General features: G+C 32.8%; 1 protein-coding gene across 1 annotated transcript in view; it reads right to left on the minus strand.

Annotated features, from left to right (window-relative positions):
• The window catches only part of LOC126888509 (uncharacterized), a 41,441-nt gene extending 23,132 nt beyond the window's left edge, over positions 1 to 18,309 (minus strand). Inside the window, exon 1 of the mRNA XM_050656851.1 lies at positions 16,876 to 18,309. Coding sequence (XP_050512808.1) covers positions 16,876 to 18,309 — 1,434 coding nt within the window. The remainder of the gene's footprint in view (positions 1 to 16,875) is intronic.
• Positions 18,310 to 25,856: the final 7,547 nt, after the last annotated feature.

Raw genomic sequence — 25,856 nt, forward strand, 5'->3', positions numbered from 1 at the left:
GTGTGCGGTAGTTTTTACATTTGGTAGTAGTTCCCTTTTTATGTAGTGGGATATAAATTGAGGTACACCAATCAGATGGTCATTTTCCTGAATTCCAAACAGCGACACAGATAGAATGGATGATATGTAATCCTTTGTCACCTAGTAACTGTAGTATTTCACATGGTATTGAATCAATGTCTGGGGATTTATTTCTCTTTAGTGATTTAATTGCATCTTTGACTTTAGCGAGTAAGACAGTAGGTTCTCTAGGGTAGTCAGAAGGCCACTGATTTTCTGCTGATAACTCGTTATTTTTATATAGCTCGCCACAGTAGTTTCGCCATGTTTCCAATATTTCATCAGTATCGGTCTTTAAATTACCATCCTTATCTATTACATACCACGTTTGAGGTTTAAATTCTCTGGTAAGGAGTTTGATCTTCTGGAATAAGTCCCTCGGTTCATTTCGACAGCCATGTTCCTCAATCTCTCTGCATATTTGAGACATGTAATCAGCTTTATCTTTGCGGCACTATTTTCTGATTTTTCTCGATAGCGCTCTGTATTCATCGTTTGTTCCGTATCTAGTTTTATATTCTTTTCTGCGTTGAATCACAGTCCACGTATTATCGGATATCCATGGCTTACGGCCAGTTGAAACCGCTGCCTCACAGTCTTTTTCAGCCTAGATTACCTTATCTTTGAGATAGATCCAAGTGTTCTCAGGGTCACTATCTACTTGGTCTAATGAAAGAGCATCTTGTAGGTTTTGTTGGAAGTCATTGATTTTTGATGGATTTAGAGACATGACTTTTCTCTGGGGTCTTCTCTTGGGGACTTTAAAACGAAGTCGAACGTTCAATACCAGGAGTTAATGATCGCTTCCACAGTCTGCGCCAGGATATGTTTTACAGTTGATGGACGACGACTTCCATCTGATTTGAGTATACTCACCGAAAAAAAAAATATACATTCAAAATTAGTCACTTGGAATTAACAATAAAATGTTTTAATTATTTCATATTTTGTAGCTTTAATTTTGGTAATACTTAATAACTTTTTGGTAAAAACTTATACGAATAGTGTTTGAGTTATTTATGAAAATCCGCTTTAAAATATGTATTTTTTTCACGAATAACTAAAGTTACTTAATAATATTGATTTATTTTAATAACTTAGCTATATAACAAATTCTATCTTTTTAATAAAATTATTTTCACCAACGAGAAGGGGTGATAACCCCGCCTCCCCCCACAGGTTAAAAGCGAAAGTTAGCACCATGTCACTGTTGTTCCTTGAGGTATCCTCTAACCACCCACCAATGTTCATCAAAATCGATGGAGGTTCACCGAAATCGGAGGTAATAGTTGAAGTGTGAAGGAAAAAACAGGGAATGTCACACTTTATAAGAAATTGAGATAGTGACACTATCTAACAGATATTTTATGTATTTACTATTTACAGTATACTCGTAGATAATAACTTGGACCGTCCGATAAAAAATATGCCTATTTAAAATAGTATAGCGAAGGATAAAAACTGGAAATATCCACTCGTCAAAGATAAAAACAAGGAGAGTCCACTTGAACAAAAACAAAAATTAACTACGTTTTTATTTCGAGTTTAATTAGTTTACTTTGTTTATGTTTGTTAGAAATTTCTTCTTCTTCTTAGGGTGTCTGTCCGTTCCGAACGTTGACGATCATTCTGGCGATGATGACTTTGTTGGTTGCTATACGGAATATTTGTGTTTAGATGTTTCTATACCATGCTCTCAGATTAGCAAGGCAGGATATTCTTCTTCGTTCTGGGGATCTTGTTCCTTCAATTTTACCTTGTAAACTGCATTGAAGTAGCTCGTATCTGCCTTGATTTCATAAGTCCCAAGTACGGCCTTTCACGATGTTGACTAAATCTGCCGTTGTGTTCATCCTCCGTAGCCGTAGTACTTCTTCATTGGTGACTTTGTGCATGGTATCTTCAGGATCCTTCTGTACAACCATAGCTCAAGAGCCTGAAGTGTAAGAAACGGCACGGCCAATAAAGTTAGAGTTAAGCGTAATGGAGTTTCCCAAGAAATTAATGTATGTTTTAAAGCATTCATGTCAATACATGATGTAACTAAAGGAAAAATTGAACACCTACAAAAAAATTTAAAAGCTACAGGAACTTCTGCATAAGACAAACGTGGTAAGCATAGTTCCCAGCATAGAAAGTTGCATCCAGAATCGCGTGAAGCAATAATATAACCACAAAGTCTTTTAAAAATAGATTACAGTTTACTCGAATCTAAGAAAAAGTATTTACCAGAGAGTTTGGACATTACAGAAATGGTTCAAAGAAAAACATCCGACCATTAAAGTTACTTACGTTACAATATATCGGCAAATTTTTAACACGAAATTTAATTTGTCCTTTGGTTACCCAAGATCTGACACATGTTAAGCATGTGATGAATTCCCTAATATATTTTTCCCTAACTGTAACAGAAATTAAGAAGAAATCCTGCGGCAATTATTCACAAATAATTGACTGATTTTTTGGTATAGGTTTCACTTAAGGGTAATTGCTCTTATTTTAATTACAGGGTGTTACATTTTAAAAAACCTCTTTTTATACCATCTGAACCGTTTATGCTAGAGTAAAAAGACTTTCAGCGATTACCCATATACTGGTGCTATTTACAAATTTGTATAATGCACCCCCATTTTTTCCCCGGAACCACCCAAAAAAAAAGAAGAATTAATAAATAAAGTGATTTTCTTGGGATCCTTCACACACAATGCCCTTCATTAATATGCTTCATATATCATTTTGTGCAAGTTATTATTACCCATGCATGGACACTAAAAGCGATTTCCTAGTGCAACCCCTGTAGCCAAAAACAATAAATAAAATGGGGGGTTGAATTTTTTTTTTGTTTTTTGCTTTTTGATCCACATGGGCATATGCTTCATCAATAGTGCTTTTCAAAAATATATATGGTTATTGCAACATCCCTGCGCAAACTACCCCTATCCTTAAAAATATACTGCAGAAACTACCCCTATACCTTATCCAGCATATTTTTACGATTTTCTCATTATCTATTCATTTTTTTTAAACAAAATTTATACAAGGTTAAAGACCACTATTTACTCTAAAAATTAGGTCGTATTCATTTTTTTCGTTTAAGCAACCGTTACGGCACAGTGGCGCCGTAAACCTCATATATGCTTTGACGGGCTCCAGTTTTTGTTTATTTTTTCGTCATCTGTTTGTTTTATTGATAAAGTACTTATGTAAAATTAAACAACACAGTGTAACCTACAAATCATGACCTATGCACATTTTACATTCTTTGCTCCCCAAAGCTACAGTGGTGGCCCAAAATAAATTTTTTCATATTTTCGTCACCTACACGCATTTTATTGCGTTAATGCTACCTTAATAGCACAATATTCACCCCTAAGTGGTCGCTAAGCAGTGGCGGATCCAGGGAGGGGTGATGGGGACGATCACCCCCACCCCTCTCAAACCAAGTGATATTTTATTTGAAGATTATAAAAATATTCATTTATTTTTATAGAAATACTTATATTATATTAATATTATTTTTATAAGAATGACTTTTTATGCTTTAGCGACAGTGGCGGATCCAGCATCGTTAAGATGGGGGTGCCAATTGGTTAAATTTCTATAAAAATAAATGAATATTTTTATAATCTTTGAATATAATATCACTTGGTTTGGGAGGGGGGGGAGATGATTACCCCCATCACCCCTCCCTGGATCCGTCACTGCGTAGCGACCACCTAAGGGTAAATATTGTGCTGTTAAGGTAGCATTAATGCAATAAAATGCATGTAGGTGGCGAAAATATGCAAAAATTTATTTTGGGCCACCACTGTGGCTTTGGGGAGCAAATAATGTAAAATGTGCATAAGTCATAATTTGTAGGTTACACTGTGTTGTTTTATTTTGCATACGTACTTTATCAATGAAACGAACAGATGACGAAAAAAAAAACAAAAACTGGAGCCCGCCAAAGCATATATGAGGTTTACGGCGCCACTGTGCCGTAACGGTTGCTTATACGAAAAAATGAGTAGGACATAATTTTTAGAGTAAATAGTGGTCTTTAACCTTGTATAAGTTTTGTTTAAAAAGAATATATAGGTAATGAGAAAATCGTAAAAACATGCTCGCCAAGGGATAGGGGTAGTTTCTGCAGTATATTTTCAAGGATAGGGGTGGTTTTCGCAGAGATGTTGCAATAACCATATATATTTTTGAAAAGCACTATTGATGAAGCATATGCCCATATGGATCAAAAAGCAAAAAACAAAAAAAAATGTTCAACCCCCCATTTTATTTATTTTTTTTTGCTACAGGGGTTGCACTAAGAAATTGCTTTTGGTGTCCATGCATGGGTAAGAATAACGTGCACAAAATGATATATAAAGCATATTAATAAAGGGCATTGTGTGTGAAGGATTCCAAGAAAATCAATTTATTTATTAATTCTTCTTTTTTTTTTGGTGGTTCCAGGGAAAAAATGGGGGGTGCATTATACAAATTTGTAAATAGCACCAGTATATGGGTAATCGCTGAAAGTCTTTTTACTCTAGCATAAACGGTTCAGATGGTATAAAAAGAGGTTTTTTAAAATGTAACACCCTGTAATTAAAAAAAGGGCAATTACCCTTAAGTGAAACCTATACCAAAAAATCAGTCAATTATTTGTGAATAATTGCCGCAGGATTTCTTCTTAATTTCTGTTACAGTTAGGGAAAAATATATTTTTTTTAAAACATCTTTTTTAAAAACTTGTCAACTTTAAGGCGCCACCCCCGCTAAACGGTAGATGATAGAGAGAAGGTGTCGGAAATAAATCGTAGAAAATATAGTCCTCTTCATATTTCTATAAAAGAAATTTTTTGTAAAAGTTACAGGAAGGGCTAGGTTCCGCAAAAACCACAAATTACCCCCCTTTAAAGGGTTGAAAAGGGAGGTTCCGGGGCGAAATTTTTTCAGAAAAAGTTAGTCTTATAATAAGCACCCCTTGATATACCAGAAAAAAAATAAAACCGGACTTGTGTCCATTTTGCAAGGTTCAACCTTTGTTTCCTACACTATCTTTCTTCTATGGTTTGGGCGTAATTTTATTATTTTATTAGTATTTGATTAGTATTTTTTTTATTGTTTCATCCATCTTAATATACGTCTTGGTTATAACTTTTCTTCGTGATACCTACCATTTCTAACTTCATAAAATCAATGATAAAAATGATTCAGGGGCCACATTGATTTCCAGCTATACTACACGAAGAGACTCGTTATCGTAATAACTTTCTTTGAATCGTAATTTTGACTCAAAATGCAAAGGAAAAAATTATTTACGGGACACAAACTTCGGAAAAGCTTCGCAAAAAATCCTAATCCATCAATTACACCGAATGGAAACATTCAACTGCGAAATGAAAAAAATATGTTTGTACAGATTAAGGAATTAGTGGTATAAATGCCCTACTTTTATACGCTAAATGACTGATAGATTATAGTCGACATGTAAATATCACACTTATTAATACTACATCGATAGTATGTATAATGCGAGGCATAAGTTGAGGATATAGAAAATTATGCTCATTTTCATATTTGATTTTTTCATGAACAGGCTTAAAAATTCCGCTATTTTTGAAGTTATACTTCTTTACCGGCGATATGAGGGTGAATTTTTATATGTTAAAACCTATGATCCCGGCGCATGCGCATTATAACTTTGTTCTGATTGGATGCTCAAATGACATGTCAAAAATTATTCAATATGGCGGCTGTGGCACAGCTATAGTTAGAATATTTATGGTTGTTACGTTTTAAAATTTGTGTGAAAAGAGACAACAAAAAAAAGTTAGTTAATAATTATACTGCCTTTTTAAATAGTTTTCATATACCTATATTTTTGGACTTTTGGACTATTTTGGACAAGGAAAACTCATTCTAATTTGGTAAGTAATTTTTATTATTTATAGGAAAGAATATATTGTAATTATACATTTGGATTAGGTTGGAATACATACATTTATTTTCTCAAGAATGGGGATTTTAGAGAGAAATTTCAAATTAGGTCCGATTTTTATTTTTAAATTATGATTTTTTGGCGTAGATTTATTTATCTAGTAGGTATGTAATGCTTTGATTTACATACTTAATTTGATTACCAACAAAAGTTCTACCAATCTTCATCTAATATATTGTTTTCTTACTGTTTTGTTATATTTTAATATTTTCTTCCACAAAATTTAAACTACATAATTTATATATTCAAAACAACTGTCAAACAGTAAAACGTTCAGTTACCCTATTTTTCCACATGACAAATAATGTGGAATTAGACCAGTGAGTCTAGACTTCGATTACGAATCAAAGCGTCCCGAAATTCACGGGTTCGATTTCCGATGCAAGTTTTTATTTTTTTATGCATTTTATGATTGTAAGTATATTTGTTATATAATTTTTTTTTCAGAAAATGCGTATTTAAAATTTTTGCCAACAATTATTATCGTTCAGAAATAATTTTTTCTTTGTGGCATTTTTCAATGTGTTTGTGCGCATTTTATTCTTTTATTTTTTAAAATTTTTGGTATTAAATAATTACACTTTTATAAAAAAGAACTTTTTTATAATAAAACCTTTTTATTATTTATAGGAAAGAATATAAAATAATTTAACGATAAACGATTTAACGATAACATGCTTAAAATTCCAAAAATTACACTCTAATAAAAAAGTACTTTTTATAATATTACGGTTTTGTTATTGTACATCTAGGACACATCATGTTTGGAAAGAACTTATAAAATATGAATTTTTAGTAGGTGTACTAATCGTTATTTCTAATTATGATTCCAAAAATTACACTAGTATAAATACCACGGTTGTTTAAAATGGTATATATAATTTTAAGTATATAAACCTTTAATTATTTAAACCATTTTCAATTTCGTTGCAAAACGAAAATACAGCCGAACCATATTCTAGTCCTAGTCCAATCAGAGAGTGCAGCAAGCACCTCTACCGGTTTCGAAACTTATTAGTCTCTCATCAGGAGGCACATATGCTGCTCTCCCTGATCCAACCAAAACAAAACCCCGGCATGCAGTCCCGGATTGCAACGAACGAAGTGGCATAGATGCCCTAGCGGCAACTGCTAGCAAAAAGACTAAGTTTTCACTCTAATGGCATATAAAACAACATAATGCTATTCTACATCCCACCAGAATGAAAACAATGGGAACTTTCTCTGGTTACACCTCCGAGGTTTCTACAATTTGCAAGCCATACGGATGCTGAGACTAAGGAAGATGAGGGGATTCTATACAATTTGCAATTCACGTCCCATCTGCTCAGCGCGGTAAAGTTCCAACGAGAATAGTTCCGTTCGTACTCCAATCAGAGTAAATGTAAATCTAAAATGAATAACCATTTTCAATTTCGTTGCAAAACGAAACTACAGCCGAACCATATTCTAGTCCAATCAGAGAGTGCAGCAAGCACCTCTACCGGTTTCGAAACTTATTAGTCTCTCATCAGGAGGCACATATGCTGCTCTCTCTGATTCCCTTATCTTCCTTAGCCTCAGCATCCGTATGGCTTGCAAATTGTAGAAGCCTCGGAGGTGTAACCAGAGAAAGTTCCCATTGTTTTAATTCTGGTGGGATGTAGAATAGCATTATGTTGTTTTATATGCCATTAGAGTGAAAACTTAGTCTTTTTTTAATTATTTATTAAAACAATTAAAAAAGATACGCAACAGCCGGGTTCCAACTGGGGACCTCTCGATCTTCAGTCTAATGCCACTGAGGCACCATCAATTTGTAGATATCGATTTATTAACGTATTTTAAAATATCATTGCATTAGTCACATTTTTAAAATAGTTTGAAATTTAAAAAGATCGATTTATCCATACAGTGTGATTGGTCACTGGGGTAAAGCTTTGTAGATCTGTTATAAGTAATAGATAGTAATAAAAGTTAATAACAAAAATTGTAGCCAACTTTGATTACAGATTGATAATCAGTAATAGTAAATTGTAAGTTTTAGACAATTATTCAGTCATGGCTTACTTAAAATTTGGAAAGATTTAGACCCGTAATTTTTAATAATTTTACTCTGAAAAATGAAAATATCTCGAAAACTAATAAATTTACACATAGGGAATGTTATACAAAAATTATAGTATTGTAATGGTACTTTTCGATAATGATATAAAATACAGGGTGTTCTATTTAAAATTAATGAGAAAATAATGTAATTGCGTTTTGACTCACCCTGTATTCAATATAAAGAAAATTAGCAAAACGACCATTTACGAAAATTTTGACAATAAATAAAAATATGACGTCAACAAACCATTGACTGTGTGCTTGCTTTTATTTATACAGGTAGTTAAACTTGTTACGATTTTCATATAAAATTGGTTATAACTTTGTAAATACCCCGTATATCATACCAAACATTTATATTTTTGTAATCGAAAAGTTACGAAGATTTCAAATATAAAATGAAATACAGGGTGTTCTATTTAAAAAAAAAATAAGTTTGGTCTGCCACTATGTTATCGAACATCCTGTAACATTCTAACTAATTTTGTAATGTGAAGCTCAAAGTTCGCTACAATTTTTGTTATTAAGTTTTATCGCTATACATTACTATAACGGATCTACGGAGCTTCACCCCACTAATTATTAATCACCCTGTATAATAGCAGTAAAATATTGCATTGTTAGCTAGTTCAAAGCTATCCTGAAAATTTCAGGTGTCTAGGTAGCCTAGAACTGTTTTTAAAATGGATTACAAAATTTGCGGAGTCCGTGACACCAACCAACCCAAGTATATAAAAAGGTTTTAAAATCACATAATATGTAGTAGAAGTATAACTTCTTACGTGCGTACAAAGTACACATACATTCTTTTTTTTGTTTATTATTTTAGATTTTTCTGTGGTATTTACACAGTTGGGCAAAGGTTTAATTAAACTTCTTTTTTGTGCTTATACCGGATGGAAGAAAAGAAATGTTTTTCTTATGTTAAGTTTGAGACATACTGAACGGAGGACAAGGATAAGACTGGTAATGTCAGAACTGACAAGAATATTTTTGGACGTGTAATCTATTTTAGTATGATACAATTGATCCAAAAAATTCGTAGTATTTTACGTTTTTCGTCAATATTTGTAAAACTGTGCGGTTTAGCATAAGCAATTTTCTATACAAAATGTTCTACATTAAATTCTAAATAAAAAAGGCCCTATGCATATAATCCTTCTAAAATGAACGGTTCCAAAGTTACGGAGGTAGTATAGTACAATTGGTCCAAAAAAAGTCCTAACCCAGACATCCAAAGTAAAAGTTTTCCTCCAACACCAAATTGTTCTATATGGTCCACATATTGTTCAGTAAAAAGTTACACAATTTTGAGCGCCCGGTTTGGAGGAGGGGGGGAGATGGGGGAGAAGTCGGTAAATTAGTAGTTTTTTTTACGGTTTTCGTCAATATTTCTAAAACTGTGATTTAGCGTAAACAATGTTTTATAAAAAAATGTTCTACATAAAATTTAAAACAATAAAGGTTCTACACATAATTGTTATAAAATCAACGGTTTCAGAGTTATGGAGGGTGAAAAATGGAAGTTTTCGATACTTTTTATATTTTTTGGGTAATTTATAATGTTATTACTGATGAAAGAAATTTTATTTAACAGGATTGTGTTTTGTAAATAAAATTTGCTATTTCAGTGGCCGATGGTATGTTAGTGATAAGCTCTTGAAGAGGCGTCAACCTCACCACCCAAAATCATCATCAATTGCCCAAAAAAATATAAAAAGTATCGAAAACCTCCAATTTTCACCCTCCGTAACTTTGGAACCGTTGACTTTGTAACAATAATTATGTATAGGACCTTTTTTGTTAGCAGCAATTTTATGTAGAGCATTTTTGTATAAAACGTTGTTTACGCCAAAGCATAGTTTTAAAAATATTGAAGAAAAACTTAAAAAAAAACTACACATTTATCGACTCCTTCCCCATCTCCCCCCAAACCAGACGCTCAAAATGGTGTAGTAACTTTTTACTGAACAATATTTGGACCATATAGAACAATTTGGTGTTGCAGAGAAACTTTTACTTTGGATGTCTGGGTTGGGCCTTTTTTGGACCAATTATACTATACTACCTCCGTAACTTTGGAACCGTTCATTTAAGAAGGATTATGCATAGGACCTTTTTTACTTCAAATTTAATGTAGAACATTTTTGTATAGAAAGTTGTTTATGCTAAACCGCATAGTTTTAGAAATATTGGGGAGAATTTTAAAAAACTACGAATTTACCGATTTCTCCCCCCTCTCCCCCAAACCAGACGCTCAAAATGGTGTGACTTTTTTCTGAACATTATGTGGACCATATATGTAGAACAATTTGGTGTTGGAGGATAACTTTCACTTTGGATGTCTGGGTTTGGGTCTAGTTATACCATACTACGTATGCTAGTTTTTTCACCAATCTATTACTGGATAGAACTTTAATAATAATAAGAGGCAATATAGAAAGGGATGATATATTGACAAAAAAAAAACAAAACTGAATGTATCAGATATCTTGGAGCTAATAACACCTTGCACAGATACCATTTGTGAACTAGTAGATGGAGAGCTAGAGCCGAAAAATCATCGTCATAAGTAATATGGAGTTTTTCCTGTGAAATGTGTCCATTGTATATTGACAATTATGACCCCTTTCAGGCTGACACCTCAGTGGATACAGGAAGTAGCAATAAGGGATTAAAGAAGAAAGTTAGTGCAGTCATTAAAGGTTTTCACCTCCTATTTTGTTAAACCTCCATCGACTTGCATGAAAATTGGTGACTAGTTAGAGCATACTTAAGAAACAAAACTGATTTAGTGCCACTTTCACTTTTACCCTGGTGGTGAATACCACCCCTTCCCGCGGGTGAAAACTATTTTATTAAAAATGACCCCACAAATAGATAGAGGGATAAATTTTAAGTAAAACTTGTTATATCATGTTATTAAAATAAATCAATACTTTTTGAGTTATTAAAGAACAAAGATTTGTCTATTTAACCCTTTAACGCCCAAGGGTGGGTAAAAAATGTCCACCTAATGCGTATTCCCCTGTAACATATTTATTACGTGTTAAAAAAATTTTAAAAAATTATTTATTGTTAAAAAGACAGCCCTTTATCGAATGTTAATTAATTTGGTTCTACCGATATTTTTGAAAATAAAAGTAGTATCTTGAGTTAAATATGGGTGGGCATAAAAAGTATACCCTTGGTAAAACTTGTTACTAAAGGTTTCTCTATAATTTCTAGTTGGCAGGAAGATAATTCATATAATTATCGACATACAATTACATAATCTACATAATTATCCGCCAATGAGGAGGTTGAAAGGAAGAATGTGGTGAAAATCGACAAATCTGAATTGCTGGCTTTTACTGGTATGTTAATTTTGATGTACATTGTAATTTTGTTGTAAGGTTTGTAAATTGTTTATATTAATATTTTGGAAGATGCTGTGTTTATTAAGCATAAGATTCTTAAGTTTAATCCATTTCTAACAACTCTCAATAAATATATTAGCTATTTTCGAGGTGAACATTTTTTACCCACCCTTGGGCGTACATGGAACCTAAAAAAGGTTGGGCGTTTAAGGGTTAAGAGCATATACGTGAAGTTACGGATGATAAAAAGAACATGTTAATTAATTGTATGTTAGTAAAATATTATTTTTATATTATTTCGATATTTAATTGAATTTTTTTTTTTCATTATAAACTGAAGATATCCAGAAAGTGGGGGTGTCCAATAATGGGTACATTTGACATATTCGATTACACTTTTGCTAAATTTATAATATCGAAATAATATAAAAATAATTTTTTAGTAACATACAATCAATTAATATGTTCTTTTTATCATCCGTAACTTCACGCATGTGCTCTTAAGCAGACAAATCTTGGATCTTTAATAACTCAAAAATATTGATTTATTTTAATAACATGATATAACAAATTTTACTTATAAATTGTTCCTCTATCGATTTGTGGGGTTATTTTTAATAAAATCATTTTCACCCCCGAGAAGGCGTGGTATCCACCCCCAGGGTAAAAGTGCAACTTGGCACCAAATCATTTTTATTTCTTGAGGTATGTTCTAACCAGTCACCAATTTTCATGCAAATCGATGGAGGTTTAACAAAATAGGAGGTGAAAACCTTTAAAGACTACACTAACTTTCCCCTTTTATCCCTTATTGCTACTGCCTGTATCCATTGAGATATCCTGAAGGGGGTCATAATTATTAATATGCAATAGACACATTTTACATGCCAAACTCCATATTACATATGACGATGATTTTTCGGCTCTAGCTCTTAGACTATATACAATGACTTCTAAACAAAATTTTGTATTACTTATGGGCTCTTACTTATCTTCATTATTAGCTGCTATATTCATGGAGGATTTTGAACACAACATAGTACACAAATAAGAAAAAAACCAATAGTATGTTGGAGATACGTAGATAATCTCTTCTCTATTTAGCCCCACGGACCAGATACATTGAACAAATTTCTGAGGATCAACAATAAAAAAAATCCATCAAATTCACCATGTAACAGGAAAGCAATAATATACACGATAGTGCAACCAATTTCCTTTTTCCTTTTTGAGAACGATTTCCGGAAAGAGTATAATCCAAACGTCAAAGGGTAGTTTATTAAACAATGTGGACAAACTTCTGATAGAATGGACTGTAATATATTATATTAAAAACTTCTTGTATTCAGCTAAAAAATTAATTACAAATTGTTAAAAAATGTGATTTTATATTATGACAATCAATCTAATAATTTTAATGACAATCTGACAAATATATGTTGTGTATTTTTTATGCTTGTTTTTTCCCGTCATTGAGCAAGGGCGGAACTGTCTATCCAATAATAAATAATACTTTTCGTCCATACTCCCCGCCTTGAACAGCTCCAAGACCGTTCAAACACAAATCACCTAAGTTAATGAGGAACACTAGAAACAAGTCTCAGCTAATGGTAATGGACAAATTTTAGTTATTCCTCGTTTATAAAGTCCATGAGCGGTTTTAACAGTTACCACTCGAATTTCACCATCATCACCAGGGTGAACAGACACTATTCTTCCTAACTGCCACTGACAAGTGGGCAAATTGTCAGATTTTAAGAGCACTAAAGATCCGACTTGAATGGTGGAAGTACTACTTCTCCATTTATGACGTTGTTGGAGATCATTCAGGTAAATCTTTGACCATTGCTTCCAAAAGTCTTGCAACAATTTCTGAATCAGTTGGAATCTGGACAATTGGTTTATTTTTATCTCTCCTTGAAACGTATGATCAGGGACAGCGGTCATCGATCTTCCGATTAAAAAATGTGAGGGAGTTAAAGGAGTGTAATCGTTAGGATCAGATGATAGAGCATATAAAGGACGTGAATTCAAAGTGCCTTCAATCTGAATTAAAAATGTACAGAATTCTTCATAAGTTAGAAGGGTTTGACCAATAATACGAGATAAATGATATTTTACCCCTTTTATATTACTTTCCCATAATCCCCCGAAATTTGGAGTACTAGGAGGAATGAAATGCCATATAATATTCTGAGCTGCGCAAGAGGTGACAATTTCATCCTCTGATTTTCTAATGAAATCATACAAAATTTTTAGTTCATTTTTGGCACCTACAAAACTTGTACCGTTATCTGAATACAGATGCCCGGGTTTACCGCGTCTAAAATCAAATCTTCTAAGGCCTGCCATGAAAGCTTCAGATGTCAAAGAACTAATTAATTCTAAATGTACTGCTTTCGTGGCGAAGCAAATAAATAAACATATGTACGCTTTATACGTTTTACATCCGCGACCTTTTCTATCCTTTAATGTAACTGGCCCTGCGTAATCTAATCCAGTTATGAAAAAAGGTTGTGATATATTAACACGATGTTCTGGCAAATCAGCCATAATCGTAGAACCAGGTTTGGGTTTAAACCGATAGCATCTAATGCAATTCCTTACAACTGTTTTAGCTAGGGACATTCCCGCAATTATCCAAAATTTTTGACGAACTGTCGCTAACAAGAGTTGTGGACCTGCATGTTGAAGTTGCACATGCTCATGTCTCAATATTAGTTTGCTTAAAACATGAATCTTATCTAATAGTAAGGGATGTTTCCCATCATAATTCCTAGAAGATTTTCTAAGACGTCCTCCTACTCTCAATAATCCAGTTTCATCTAGAAAAGGCGTTAAAGGTAATAATCTACTCTTTGACGAAAGGTCTTTACCGTTATTTAATAATGAAATTTCTTCAACAAAACTTTCTGTCTGAGCTAATCTAACAAGAAAAACCTCTGAATCAGTAAATTCGATTGCTGAAATCGGGCCATACCTTCTACTATTAGACTTTGACTTTGAATTATTAACAAATCTTCTACAATAAGCCATAATTCTAATTAATTTGTTCAGATTCGAGTATTTATAAAAAAGTGAATTAAAATCATTTTTTATAGAAACTAATGCCTTAGATTTCTTTCTCATTTCAGGAAGGTTTGATATATCAAGTAAATGATAGAACTTAGTTTTATCAAAATCTGTTGATAAAAATTGAGGGCCATTAAACCAGAGCTTACAGTGAGCTAATTGGTCTGGCAAAATTCCTCTACTACCAATATCTGCAGGATTCTCAGACGAGCTAACATAATTCCAATTTTCAATTGTAGTACATCTTTGAATTTCTGCAACACGGTTTCCAACAAAAACTTGAAGGTTTGCTGGGTCATTATTGAGCCAATGAAAAACAATTTGTGAATCACACCAATAATATGGAATGTACTGAAAAGTAACAGAATCTGAAACAGATTTCATAAGTTGGACCAATAATAAGCTACCACACAATTCTAATCGAGGAATAGTCAATATTTTGACTGGGGCGACCTTAGTCTTAGCACATAACAAATGAACATTTATAGAACCTTGTGAATCAATGCATCGAGTATAAATTGTTGCACAATATGCGTATTGTGAAGCATCACTAAATCCATGTAATTCTATTATTTTAGGTTTATTACTCAGAACGCACCGTGGAATTCTTAAATCATTTAAGTGACATAACTTAGACTGGAACTTTTTCCATTTATCACACAAATCAGAGGGGACTTCGGAATCCCAATCAAGTTTTAACGACCAAAGAGATTGAATCATAATTTTTACTAGGATTATACAACAACTGGCTAAACCTAAGGGATCATAAATTTTTGCGATTGCAGAAAGCATTGTGCGCTTCGTTATTTTTGATAAAAGATCAGGGTTTTCAACATGAAAACTGAAAATATCTAACTTACTAGACCATTGAATACCAAGAGTTTTAATACACTCGTGATCTCCTAAATTAAGTACTTTTAAAGGATCGGAATAATCTTTAAAGTGATCTAATACCAATTGGCTGTTTGAAGACCATTTCCTTAAATTAAAACAAGCTGACTTCAATATTTTGACCACTTCATCACATCTTTTAATAGCTTCAGCCTCACTTGAAAATCCAGTAATGAGATCGTCAACATAAAAATCTCTCAGAATAATTTCACTTGCTTCAGGAAACTTGATTTTATTATCAAATGACAATTGCTGGATACACCTAATGGCTAGATATGGTGCACTGGTAGTGCCATATGTTACGGTTTTTAAATTATAAATTGAAATTGGCTGAGAAGGACTATTCCTCCAGACAATTTTTTGCATTCTTCTGTCATCGGGATGAACAAGTATCATCCTATACATTTTGCTGATGTCGGAAACAACAACAACTGCATGTTGTCTAAATCTAATCAAAATACTCAAAATATTATTTTGAATTGCTGGTCCTGAATATTGGATATCATTCAATGACTTCCCATTAGTCGATGGGGCAGAACCATTAAAAACAACACGGAGTTTGGTTGTCAGGCTTTCATTTTTGATAACACCATGATGTGGTAAAAAATAATTAGGTTCTGTGGTGCCTTCCGCATCTAAATTATAATCAATTGACATGTGATCTAAATCTAAATATTCTTTCATGAAATTTAAATAACCATTTTTAAGTTCGGGACATTTCTTAAATCTATCCTCTAAATACAATAATCTTTTAACAGCTAATTGTTTAGAATCGCCTAGGACAGAAGGATGTTCCTTCCAGGGAATTTTAACAATAAATTGACCAGTTTCTGATCGAGAAAATGAATTTTTAAAATGATTTTCAACATAAACATCATCCTTTGAATAAGAAATATGAGACTTTGGCTCTTCAACAGACCAAAATTTCTCTAATTGTAAATCATCACTACTAAATATTTGTGAAAAATGACATCTAATATGATTTTTTGTTGGATATGGAACTTTACCAACCACAATATAACCAAAAACAGTATTTTGGAGGGAGGGTAAATTCTTTCCAAGATCTATGCGACCATCTAACATTATATCCCAAAACAAACTAGCATCAAGTAACATATCTACCTTACTGCTTACATTAAATGAATCATCTGCCAAAGTTATATTAGGGGGTATTGAGAAATTTGAGACATTAAAAGTATAAGTTGGCAAATTCTCAGTAATCTGTTGCACCACTATGCAATGTAAATTTGACTTAAAATTGTTTAATATAGAACCAATTTTTAATTGACATTTTTTATTTAAAGATGAAACGGAATTATTAATTCCTGAAACACAAATATTTGCTCTATTTGTGTCTAAATCGAGTTTACTTAGAAAATCCTCTGTAATAAAACATGATTGGCTCCCTGAATCTAGGATTACTCGTGCGATATGAGTATTTCCGTATCTATCATATACTCTAACTTTAGCAGTACTCAACAGTACATAATCATTATTTGAACAATTATTTTTTAAAACAATCTCATTTCTATTAACATTATTTTCTGAAGTATTAGTTGACAACTTAACTTTATTTGGTTCATTCTCGGAATCATTGTTCGGGTTGAAATTAATTGAACTGTTTTCTTTAACATGAATATCAGATGGTTTATTTTCATGTAAAAGAGAACTGTGTTTGGCTTTACATATCTTACAACCGAACGATTTACATTGTTTGTAGGAATGTCCGGTACATAAACAATTTCGGCATAAATTTAATTGTTTTATTTTATCCCATCTTTGGGCTACTGAAAGTTTAAGAAATTCTTCACATAGGTAAATCAAATGATTTTGTTTACAAAAATTACAACTTCTGCTTTTACTAGTTAGCAGAGACCTAGAGCGTTTATCTTGGTAATTAGATTTATAATCCGGTTTTGTCACATTGCTTAACTCTATAGTTTCCAAAAAATCAGCACGATTCTTCAAGAATTCAAGAAATTCGTTTAAACTTGGCAAAGAATTATCTATTTTTCTTTTTTCCCATTCCCTAGAACTAAATTTATCCAATTTACCACTTACCAAATACACCATAATAGCATCCCAATGTTCAGTCGGTAGTTGAAGTGATTTTAAAGCGAATAAATGCTTTTTAACTGAATCTATCATGCTTCTAAGACCTAATGCAGATTCTTTATTTAAATTTTCAACCTCAAAAAGAGCTTTTAAATGATTGTTTACTAACATCCGAGAGTTGTCAAATCTGTTGCATAGAGTCTGCCATGCAGAATTGTAATTTTGTGCAGAAAAATCTAAACTTTGTATAATTTTCAATGCATCACCTTTTAAACTCGCACGTAAATAATGATATTTTTGAATATCTGCCAATACTTTATTATTATGAATTAACCCATCAAAAGTATCTTTAAACTCAATCCACGTCAAATAGTCTCCATGAAAGACAGGTAACTGAATAGGAGGTAATTTGACACCTTCTAATCCACTATATTCATGATTTATATCTAACCTTTTCGACTCTGAACTGGATGAATCGGAACATTTTCTTTTTAAAATCGTTCTTGCTTTAGACAAAGTTTTTGAAAATATAGTATCTAATCGTTGTCTTTTCGCATACTCTTGCTGAATATCTTGATCCTGACAATTTAATTCAATTGACATTTGGATTTCATCAAATTCCGTAACTAAACTTTCAGTTCTTTCAGTATTCCATTCTATTTGCGAAAAATGGTCTTCGCTTAAATCATTAATCGCGATATTTGTCATCGACTCTATAAATTTAATAAAATTGTTTAATCTTTGTTCAATTATATCTCTTTTGCGATATAATTGACGAAAATCAGAAGCTTTCATAGGCATTTTTAGCTTTATATTAATCAAAATACGTAGCAAATAATATTATTTAATTGTACGAACTCAAAAATCAACGTTAAGCAATCAAGTAATAAAAGTCAAATCTAAATCTGTCTTTTATCTAATAATCAAACTTAGCCGAATATTGGCTATGGTCCTATAATCATTTATATTTAAATAAATCCAATAATAATAGCAATATCTACTAATAATAATCAGAAATCGTATAGCATTCCACAAACTAATACTCCAAATCAACTCAAATACATATTTGCATACACACAAAGGTGTACAAATCAATCTAATAAGTAATTATTTTTTAGCTAAATAAAATTATAGGTTATAAATCAACTATTCAATGCGCAAAATCAAAATTTTTAATTGAACCCCAAAATCCTCAAAAATCTAATAATTTATTGGCACTTTGTTGAAAGGAAATAAATATGAAGGATAAACAAAGAACAATCAAGATAATAAATGGAAAAACCTCACATTTAATTCAATCGGCAGAGCGGATCCAATCTGGCTGAATCATAAATTCTTCAAAAACCAATAATCTTCATACCCATCTGGATCTATTAGACCATTGTCTCAATCATCGGGTTCGATCGGACACAATTTTATGCTTCTCGGGCTCGAAGGTACCAAATGTTATGGACAAACTTCTGATAGAATGGACTGTAATATATTATATTAAAAACTTCTTGTATTCAGCTAAAAAATTAATTACAAATTGTTAAAAAATGTGATTTTATATTATGACAATCAATCTAATAATTTTAATGACAATCTGACAAATATATGTTGTGTATTTTTTATGCTTGTTTTTTCCCGTCATTGAGCAAGGGCGGAACTGTCTATCCAATAATAAATAATACTTTTCGTCCACAATGTAATTTTCATTATTCCAATAAGTGTGGCTAAATCCATATATGTGTAATACTATACTCTGCCGCTATTTCCCTGTATTATGTGGTTTCCGCTAATTCAGTTCTGGGATTGGTCTTTAGATCAAAAGCTATTTTTCCAATACAATTTTTAAAACTTTCGATGTGTACTCCGAAAATACTCAAATAAATTAAACTGTCGTATAAACTCTATAAAACTTTTTCTATTATATGTGTGAACTTTCTGAAAATTATAAAACAAACATTATATTTGCTATCGGCAGAGAAATTTTTGTAGTTTGAGGAAGTTACAAAACATAATATTGCCCGAAATTTACTTGATTCTGACAACTCTTTATTAGATTTGGTGTTGGGAAAAAACTTAGCATGTGAAATTGACACATTATTTTATGTTGGTATTGAACAACACAAGAATTAATGTTTGAAGAAATATAGTGATGAACTAGGAGAGATTATTAAAAGGAAAAATGAATTAAAAAGAAAAAATAAAGTTTCACAAATGGCTAAACTACACAACCCCAGGAACAAGAGAAGAATATGTTACACTCAGACAACAAGTGAGGCAAAAAATAAGGTTCGAGAAGTAAAGCTTCGAATACTAGAAGAAAAGAAAGTAAGCTTCGAATACTAGAAGAGAATGTGTAGGGACCTAAACAACACGATATGTTATAACAGATGAACGGAACTATGAAAAAAAAAAAATAAAAAACATCAGAAGTAATAAACGAAGTGAAAAGATATTAGAGATGGGTAAATCAAAATAGTGGACATATTGTGGTACACAAAAATATTGCAGGAGGATAAACCGAAGTATATCTCACAAGACCCTGTGACAATAATGCCGGAGGAAGTCGAAATTACAGAGGAAGATATAACGAAACCATTAAATAAAGCAACAAACAACAAAAGCACCAAGACCAGGGATCTTAAAAATGGAACGACTGAAATATGGGGGCGCAAGGATCGTATCCTTTATACGGGCGTTGTTCAATAAAATTGAAGAAGGAGAGGAGGTTCCAGATGAGTGGAATTGATCATACATATCTTCCATTTTTAAAAGAGATGATAAAAGGTCAACAAATAACTATAGAGGAATGAGTGTAATGCCTTTAATAGCGAGAATCTTTTCCACAGTTATAAACGAAAAAATAGAACAATACATGGACCATTACGGCGAAGAACAAGCTGGATTCCGAAAAGCCAGATCACGTCTAGATAACATATTCATCAATTCATCATGAGATAAGTAATAGAAAAGAACAAAGAGAAAAATATTGAAACCCATATGACCTTTATCGACTTAGAGAAAGCATATGATAGCATGCCCAGGAAGCAACTGAGGGAAGCAAAGAGAAGAATGCACGTTAGAGGGAAATGCGTAAATCTAACACAAATACTGTGTAAAGAGACACAGGTGGTAATAAGGTTAGGCAATGAAATAACAAAAAACATTATCGCAACAAAACTCCTCAATTAGAGATGTGGTCGTCTGATGATACTCTATCATCTACACTTTTTAACATATACATCGATCAGCCTTTGAAAAGATGAGAAAATGTAAATCAATGAACATACCAGTACCAGAGAATATGTTACATTTACTACTTTTTGCCGATGACCAATTCATTTTTGCACAAGACAGCGAAGATATAGAATATATAATAACGAAGAATATAAGTTAAAGGGGACTCAAGATATTTAAGACAGAATACTTATGTATTGGATCAGAGATTGCAGATTAGAACTTAAGATTAGAAGAGACTATTAAGAGCTGTAAGACTTTTAAGTATTTAAGGTCAATGATAAGCCGAGATGGAACTTTTATGAAAGATGTAGAACTGAAAATGGCACGGCGAAAACAACCTAAGAAAGCACTCCATGTAGTAATATCCCTGGAACTGCTCACTGGGGTCTGAAAAACCCAGGCGCATGAATCGTTCAATGTAACTTGCACATGCCTGTGTCTTTTGGCGATCCCTTGCACGTAAATTCAGTTAAGACCCGACTACGTTGGGAGACAGTCATTGCGCCGCGAAGTTTGTTGTACAGTTTGCTGTGACGCTTTTAGTGGAGCTGTGGGTACTTCGGACCCCAGTGTGCAGTTAAATGGTGTTAAAATTTTGAGGTGATTTTTTGTTATTTTCTAGTATGGCAGATTCTAATAGAAAATATTAGCGTCCACTGACAACAAAACAATTAGAGTGGGAAGCTGAAAACCTGTGGACGAATGAAGATGAACCTGAGACCATCGAAGATGATTTTGGAGACTCATCAGATGAAAACAATGATTATGTTCCTGAACATCAGTCTGACATTGATAACGAACAAAGTGACGACGATAATGAAGAAGAAAAAACAGAACCCAATACCTCGCAAAAAATATCGCCAGTATACTGGGAAAAATGTTTTAGAACATCGTACTGTCTAGAACATCGAGCTCAATTATGTTATGTGTGTCAGAACCAAAGTTGAAGTGCCTGGCTAAGATTAAGAAATAGTTATCTTGTAACAACATTTATACCGAAGACGTTCGGATACAATTAGCGTCTCTTTTGCAAAGACAAAGACGTCGACTTCGCAAAGTAGCAAGACACTTACTCCACACACACTACATATGACACTAAGTACCTCAGGTTGTAACTGGCTAAATAAAATTTAAATAACATTTATGTTTTATTTTAGTTCAAAGGGTTTTTAAGAGATAAGATATATTTCGCTAGAATTTTGTTTAATTTTTTTGGTCATATCTCCGTATTTTTAAAAAGTGCAATAAAAGCACTAGTATGTTTTTTCATGTTTATCAGATCTAATGAGAAATGTTTTTTTAAGTAAACATTTTTTAAAAATAAGATATTGTTCATTTTTTTGTACAACATACCGCAGAAAAAAATAAATAAATAACATTTATTCCTAAAAAAACAGTTAGGGTTTTCGAGACCCAACTGTGCAGTCTACATTAGATGAACGAACTGTGTTGTTCTAGTGATATTGAACATTCTAACCAAAGAAAATAAGAAAAGGATTTTTCAGAGCGGAGTGCTGAATATTACCCTATATGGAGCGGAAGTATGGCCAATGACAACAACAATATGAAATAAAATACGAGTTAAATTGAAGTTTATGAGAAGATATCTACAAATCACCAGAGAGCATAGAATAATAACTAGAACTAGAAATATTTTAAAAACCGTTATTTTAAGCTTTTTGAATGTTGTAAAAAATGAAATTTTGAATTTTATGCCAACTATATAGCTTTTTAATGGAGTGCAAAATATAGAAAAAATCGCGTTTTTTGCACAGGTGCAAAGAACCTAAGTTTTTAATATGTATTTAAAAAATGGCTTCGAACTCTTGGCATGAAACAGGTAGATTTTCTTTTACAATACCAGTTCAAGGCAGTGCCGGCTTATGCACTGGGCGCTTGGGGCGGGCGCCCAGGGGCCCGTGCCCCGGAGGGGCCCGTAGTAGGGACCCGTTCCTTTTATTAATAAACAAGAATGTGTGTGTACTTTGTACGCACGTAAGAAATTATACTTCTACTACATATTATGTGATTTTTAAGACAATACCAAAAATTTAAAAAAATAAAAGAATAAAACGCACACAAACACATTGAAAAATGCCACAAAGAAAAAATGATTTCTGAACGATAATAATTGTTGGCAAAAATTTTAAATACGCATTTTCTGAAAAAAAAAATTATATAACAAATACACTTACAATCATAACATGCATAAAAAAATAAAAAAATAAAACTTGCATCGGGAATTGAACCCTTGAATTTCGTGCCGCTTTGACTCGTAATCGAAGCGTAGACTCACTCGTCCAATCCCACATTATTTATCATGTGAAAAAATACGGTAACTGAACGTTTTACTGTTTGAGAGTTGTTTTGAAAATTAAATTATTTAGTTTAAATTTTGTGGAAGAAAATATAAAAATATAACAAAACAGTGAGAAAACAATATATTAGATGAAGATTGGTAGAACTTTTGTTGGTAATCAAATTAAGTATGTAAATCAAAGCATTACATACCTACTAGATAAATAAATCTACGCCAAAAAATCATAATTTAAAAATAAAAATCGGACCTAATTTGGGATTTTTCTCTAAAATCCGCATTCTTGAGAAAATAAATGTATGTATTTCAACCTAATCCAAATGTATAATTACAATATGATTATAATAAAAACTTCTTCTTCTTCTTAAGGTGCCTATCCGTTCCGGATGTTGGCGACCAGCATGGCTATCCTAACTTTGCTTGCTGCTATTCTGAATAGTCCGGTTGTCGATGTATTAAACCACTTTCTCAGGTTTTGAAGCCAAGATATTCTTCTTCTCCCTGGTCCTCTCTTTCCAAATACCTTGCCTTGAAGAATGAGTTGCAACAAGCCATATCTCTGTTCATTCCTCATAACATGGCCAAGATATTCTAGTTTGCGCTCTTTGATTATGTTAATAATCTCGCATTCCTTGCCTATTCTACGTAGAACCTCAATATTAGTCACACGATCCACCCACGAAATTCTCAAAATGCGCCTGTAACACCACATCTCAAATGCCTCGAGTTTTCTCAAAGAAGCCTCGGAAAGTGTCCAGGCCTCTACTCCGTATAATAACGTAGAAAATACATAGCATCTGATGATAGAGATTTTGGTAGCAAGAGGTAAATCGTGGCTTCTGAAAAGAGACTTCATCATTATGAACGCTGATCTCGCTTTTCCTATGCGTTGTTTTATTTCACTTGAGTGGTCCCACTGGCTGTTTATGTTGGTACCAAGGTATGCGTAGCTGTCGACCCTGTCAATTAGTTGTTGGTTAACCAAAAGCTGTGTATTTAATATTTCGCGCTTACTGACTACCATATACTTTGTTTTTTTCGTATTGAGATTAAGTCCGTATTCTCTACTTATATCTGATATGCGCGACATTATTCTTTGCAAACCATCTAGACTGTCTGCAAAAACTACAGCGTCGTCGGCATCTCTAATGTTGTTCAGACGCACTCCGTTGACTAATACGCCTTCCTGTAGTTCTCCCAGCGCTTGCTCGAAGATACATTCAGAGTATATATTAAACAGCACCGGGGACAGGATGCATCCTTGCCTCACTCCTCTATCTATGGAGACTGCCTCTGTTAATTGGTCTTCCACTTTAATATTGGCAGTTTGGTTGTAATAAAAACTACTTACCAAATTAGAATGAGTTTTCCTTGTCCAAAATAGTCCAAAAGTCCAAAAATATAGGTATATGAAAACTATTTAAAAAGGCAGTATAACTGTTAACTAACTTCTGTTTGTTGTTTCTTTTCACACAAATTTTAAAACGCAACAACCATAAATAATCTAACTACAGCTGTGCCACAGCCGCCATATTGAATAATTTTTGACATGTCATTTGAACATCCAATCAGAACAAAGTTATAATGCGCATGCGCCCGGTCGCTAGGTTTTCCCATATAAAAATTTACCCTCTATCGCCGGTAAAGAAGTATAACTTCAAAAAATAAAGTCCGCTAAATGGTCTGATTTTAAGACTGATGACTTTATAAAAACTATGAACTTTTAAACCAACGAGTTATTCCTTAGAAAATTATAAATAAATGTATCAAGATGGAGATAAAGCTTATTATAGAAGATTAAATAAAAGCAACTTTTATAGAGAAAAACTCAATGGAGGCGAAGAAAAGAAAGATTGGCTAATATACGACACAAGTGATAAAGCTGTTTATTGTTACACGTGCAAATTATTTTCAATTGAAAAAATAGTTTAACTAATTTTGGATGGACCCACTGGAAACATTTGAATAGTTTGCTCAAATCTCACGAAGAAAGTAAATTTCATCTGAACTCTATGATTACATTAATAACAAGATCATCAATAATTGGAGTTATAGACGCTGCCTTGAAAGAACAAGTAGAACGCGAAGCGAACTATTGGATAAACGTCCTAAGAAGAGTTGTTGTCACTGCTAAATTACTTGCTTCTCAAGGACTAGCTTTCCGTTGATCCAATGACGATTTAACGAGTCGTCATAAAGGAAATTGTATACTAGGCTAAATTTGACTACTTCTTAGCTGAGCATTTACAACGGAATGCCAATAAATGAAAGGGTTCAGTTAGCTATTTTTCTCACCAAATTTACAATGAGTTCTTGGAAGTAATCATTGCAGAATAAAATGGATACCTTTGAGACAGCTCCGTTGGCAGTAATTTGGACAAAAACTTTGGAACGAGTTAATGCAACAAGCAAAACGTGAACGTGAAGAAACTGTGGACTTGTGTCAATTGGAGTAGAATTAATGACACCTATTTTGAGATCTGTTGGAGACATAAGAAATATGTTAAGCGAAATTGAATAGAAACCAAAAATATTTCTTACGAAGACGACGACGTCAAACATATTCTATACGACTGACCTTCAAAGAACAAAGAAGGGAAATAGCTATTTGTATAACAAGGCACTTTACTCCCATGTTATACATATGGTTTTTCCACCTTCCTCAAGTAACAAGTCATTTTTTCATTTTTACTTAATTTATTTGGAAATGGTTATTCATTTTTAATTGGAAATGGTTATTCATTTTTAATTTATTTATGTAACTAACCAACAAAATTTATTAGAACTACAACTAACAAGTAGG

This window comes from Diabrotica virgifera, chromosome 7 (genome assembly GCF_917563875.1).
Source record: "Diabrotica virgifera virgifera chromosome 7, PGI_DIABVI_V3a".
NCBI classification, from domain to species: Eukaryota; Metazoa; Arthropoda; class Insecta; order Coleoptera; family Chrysomelidae; genus Diabrotica; species Diabrotica virgifera.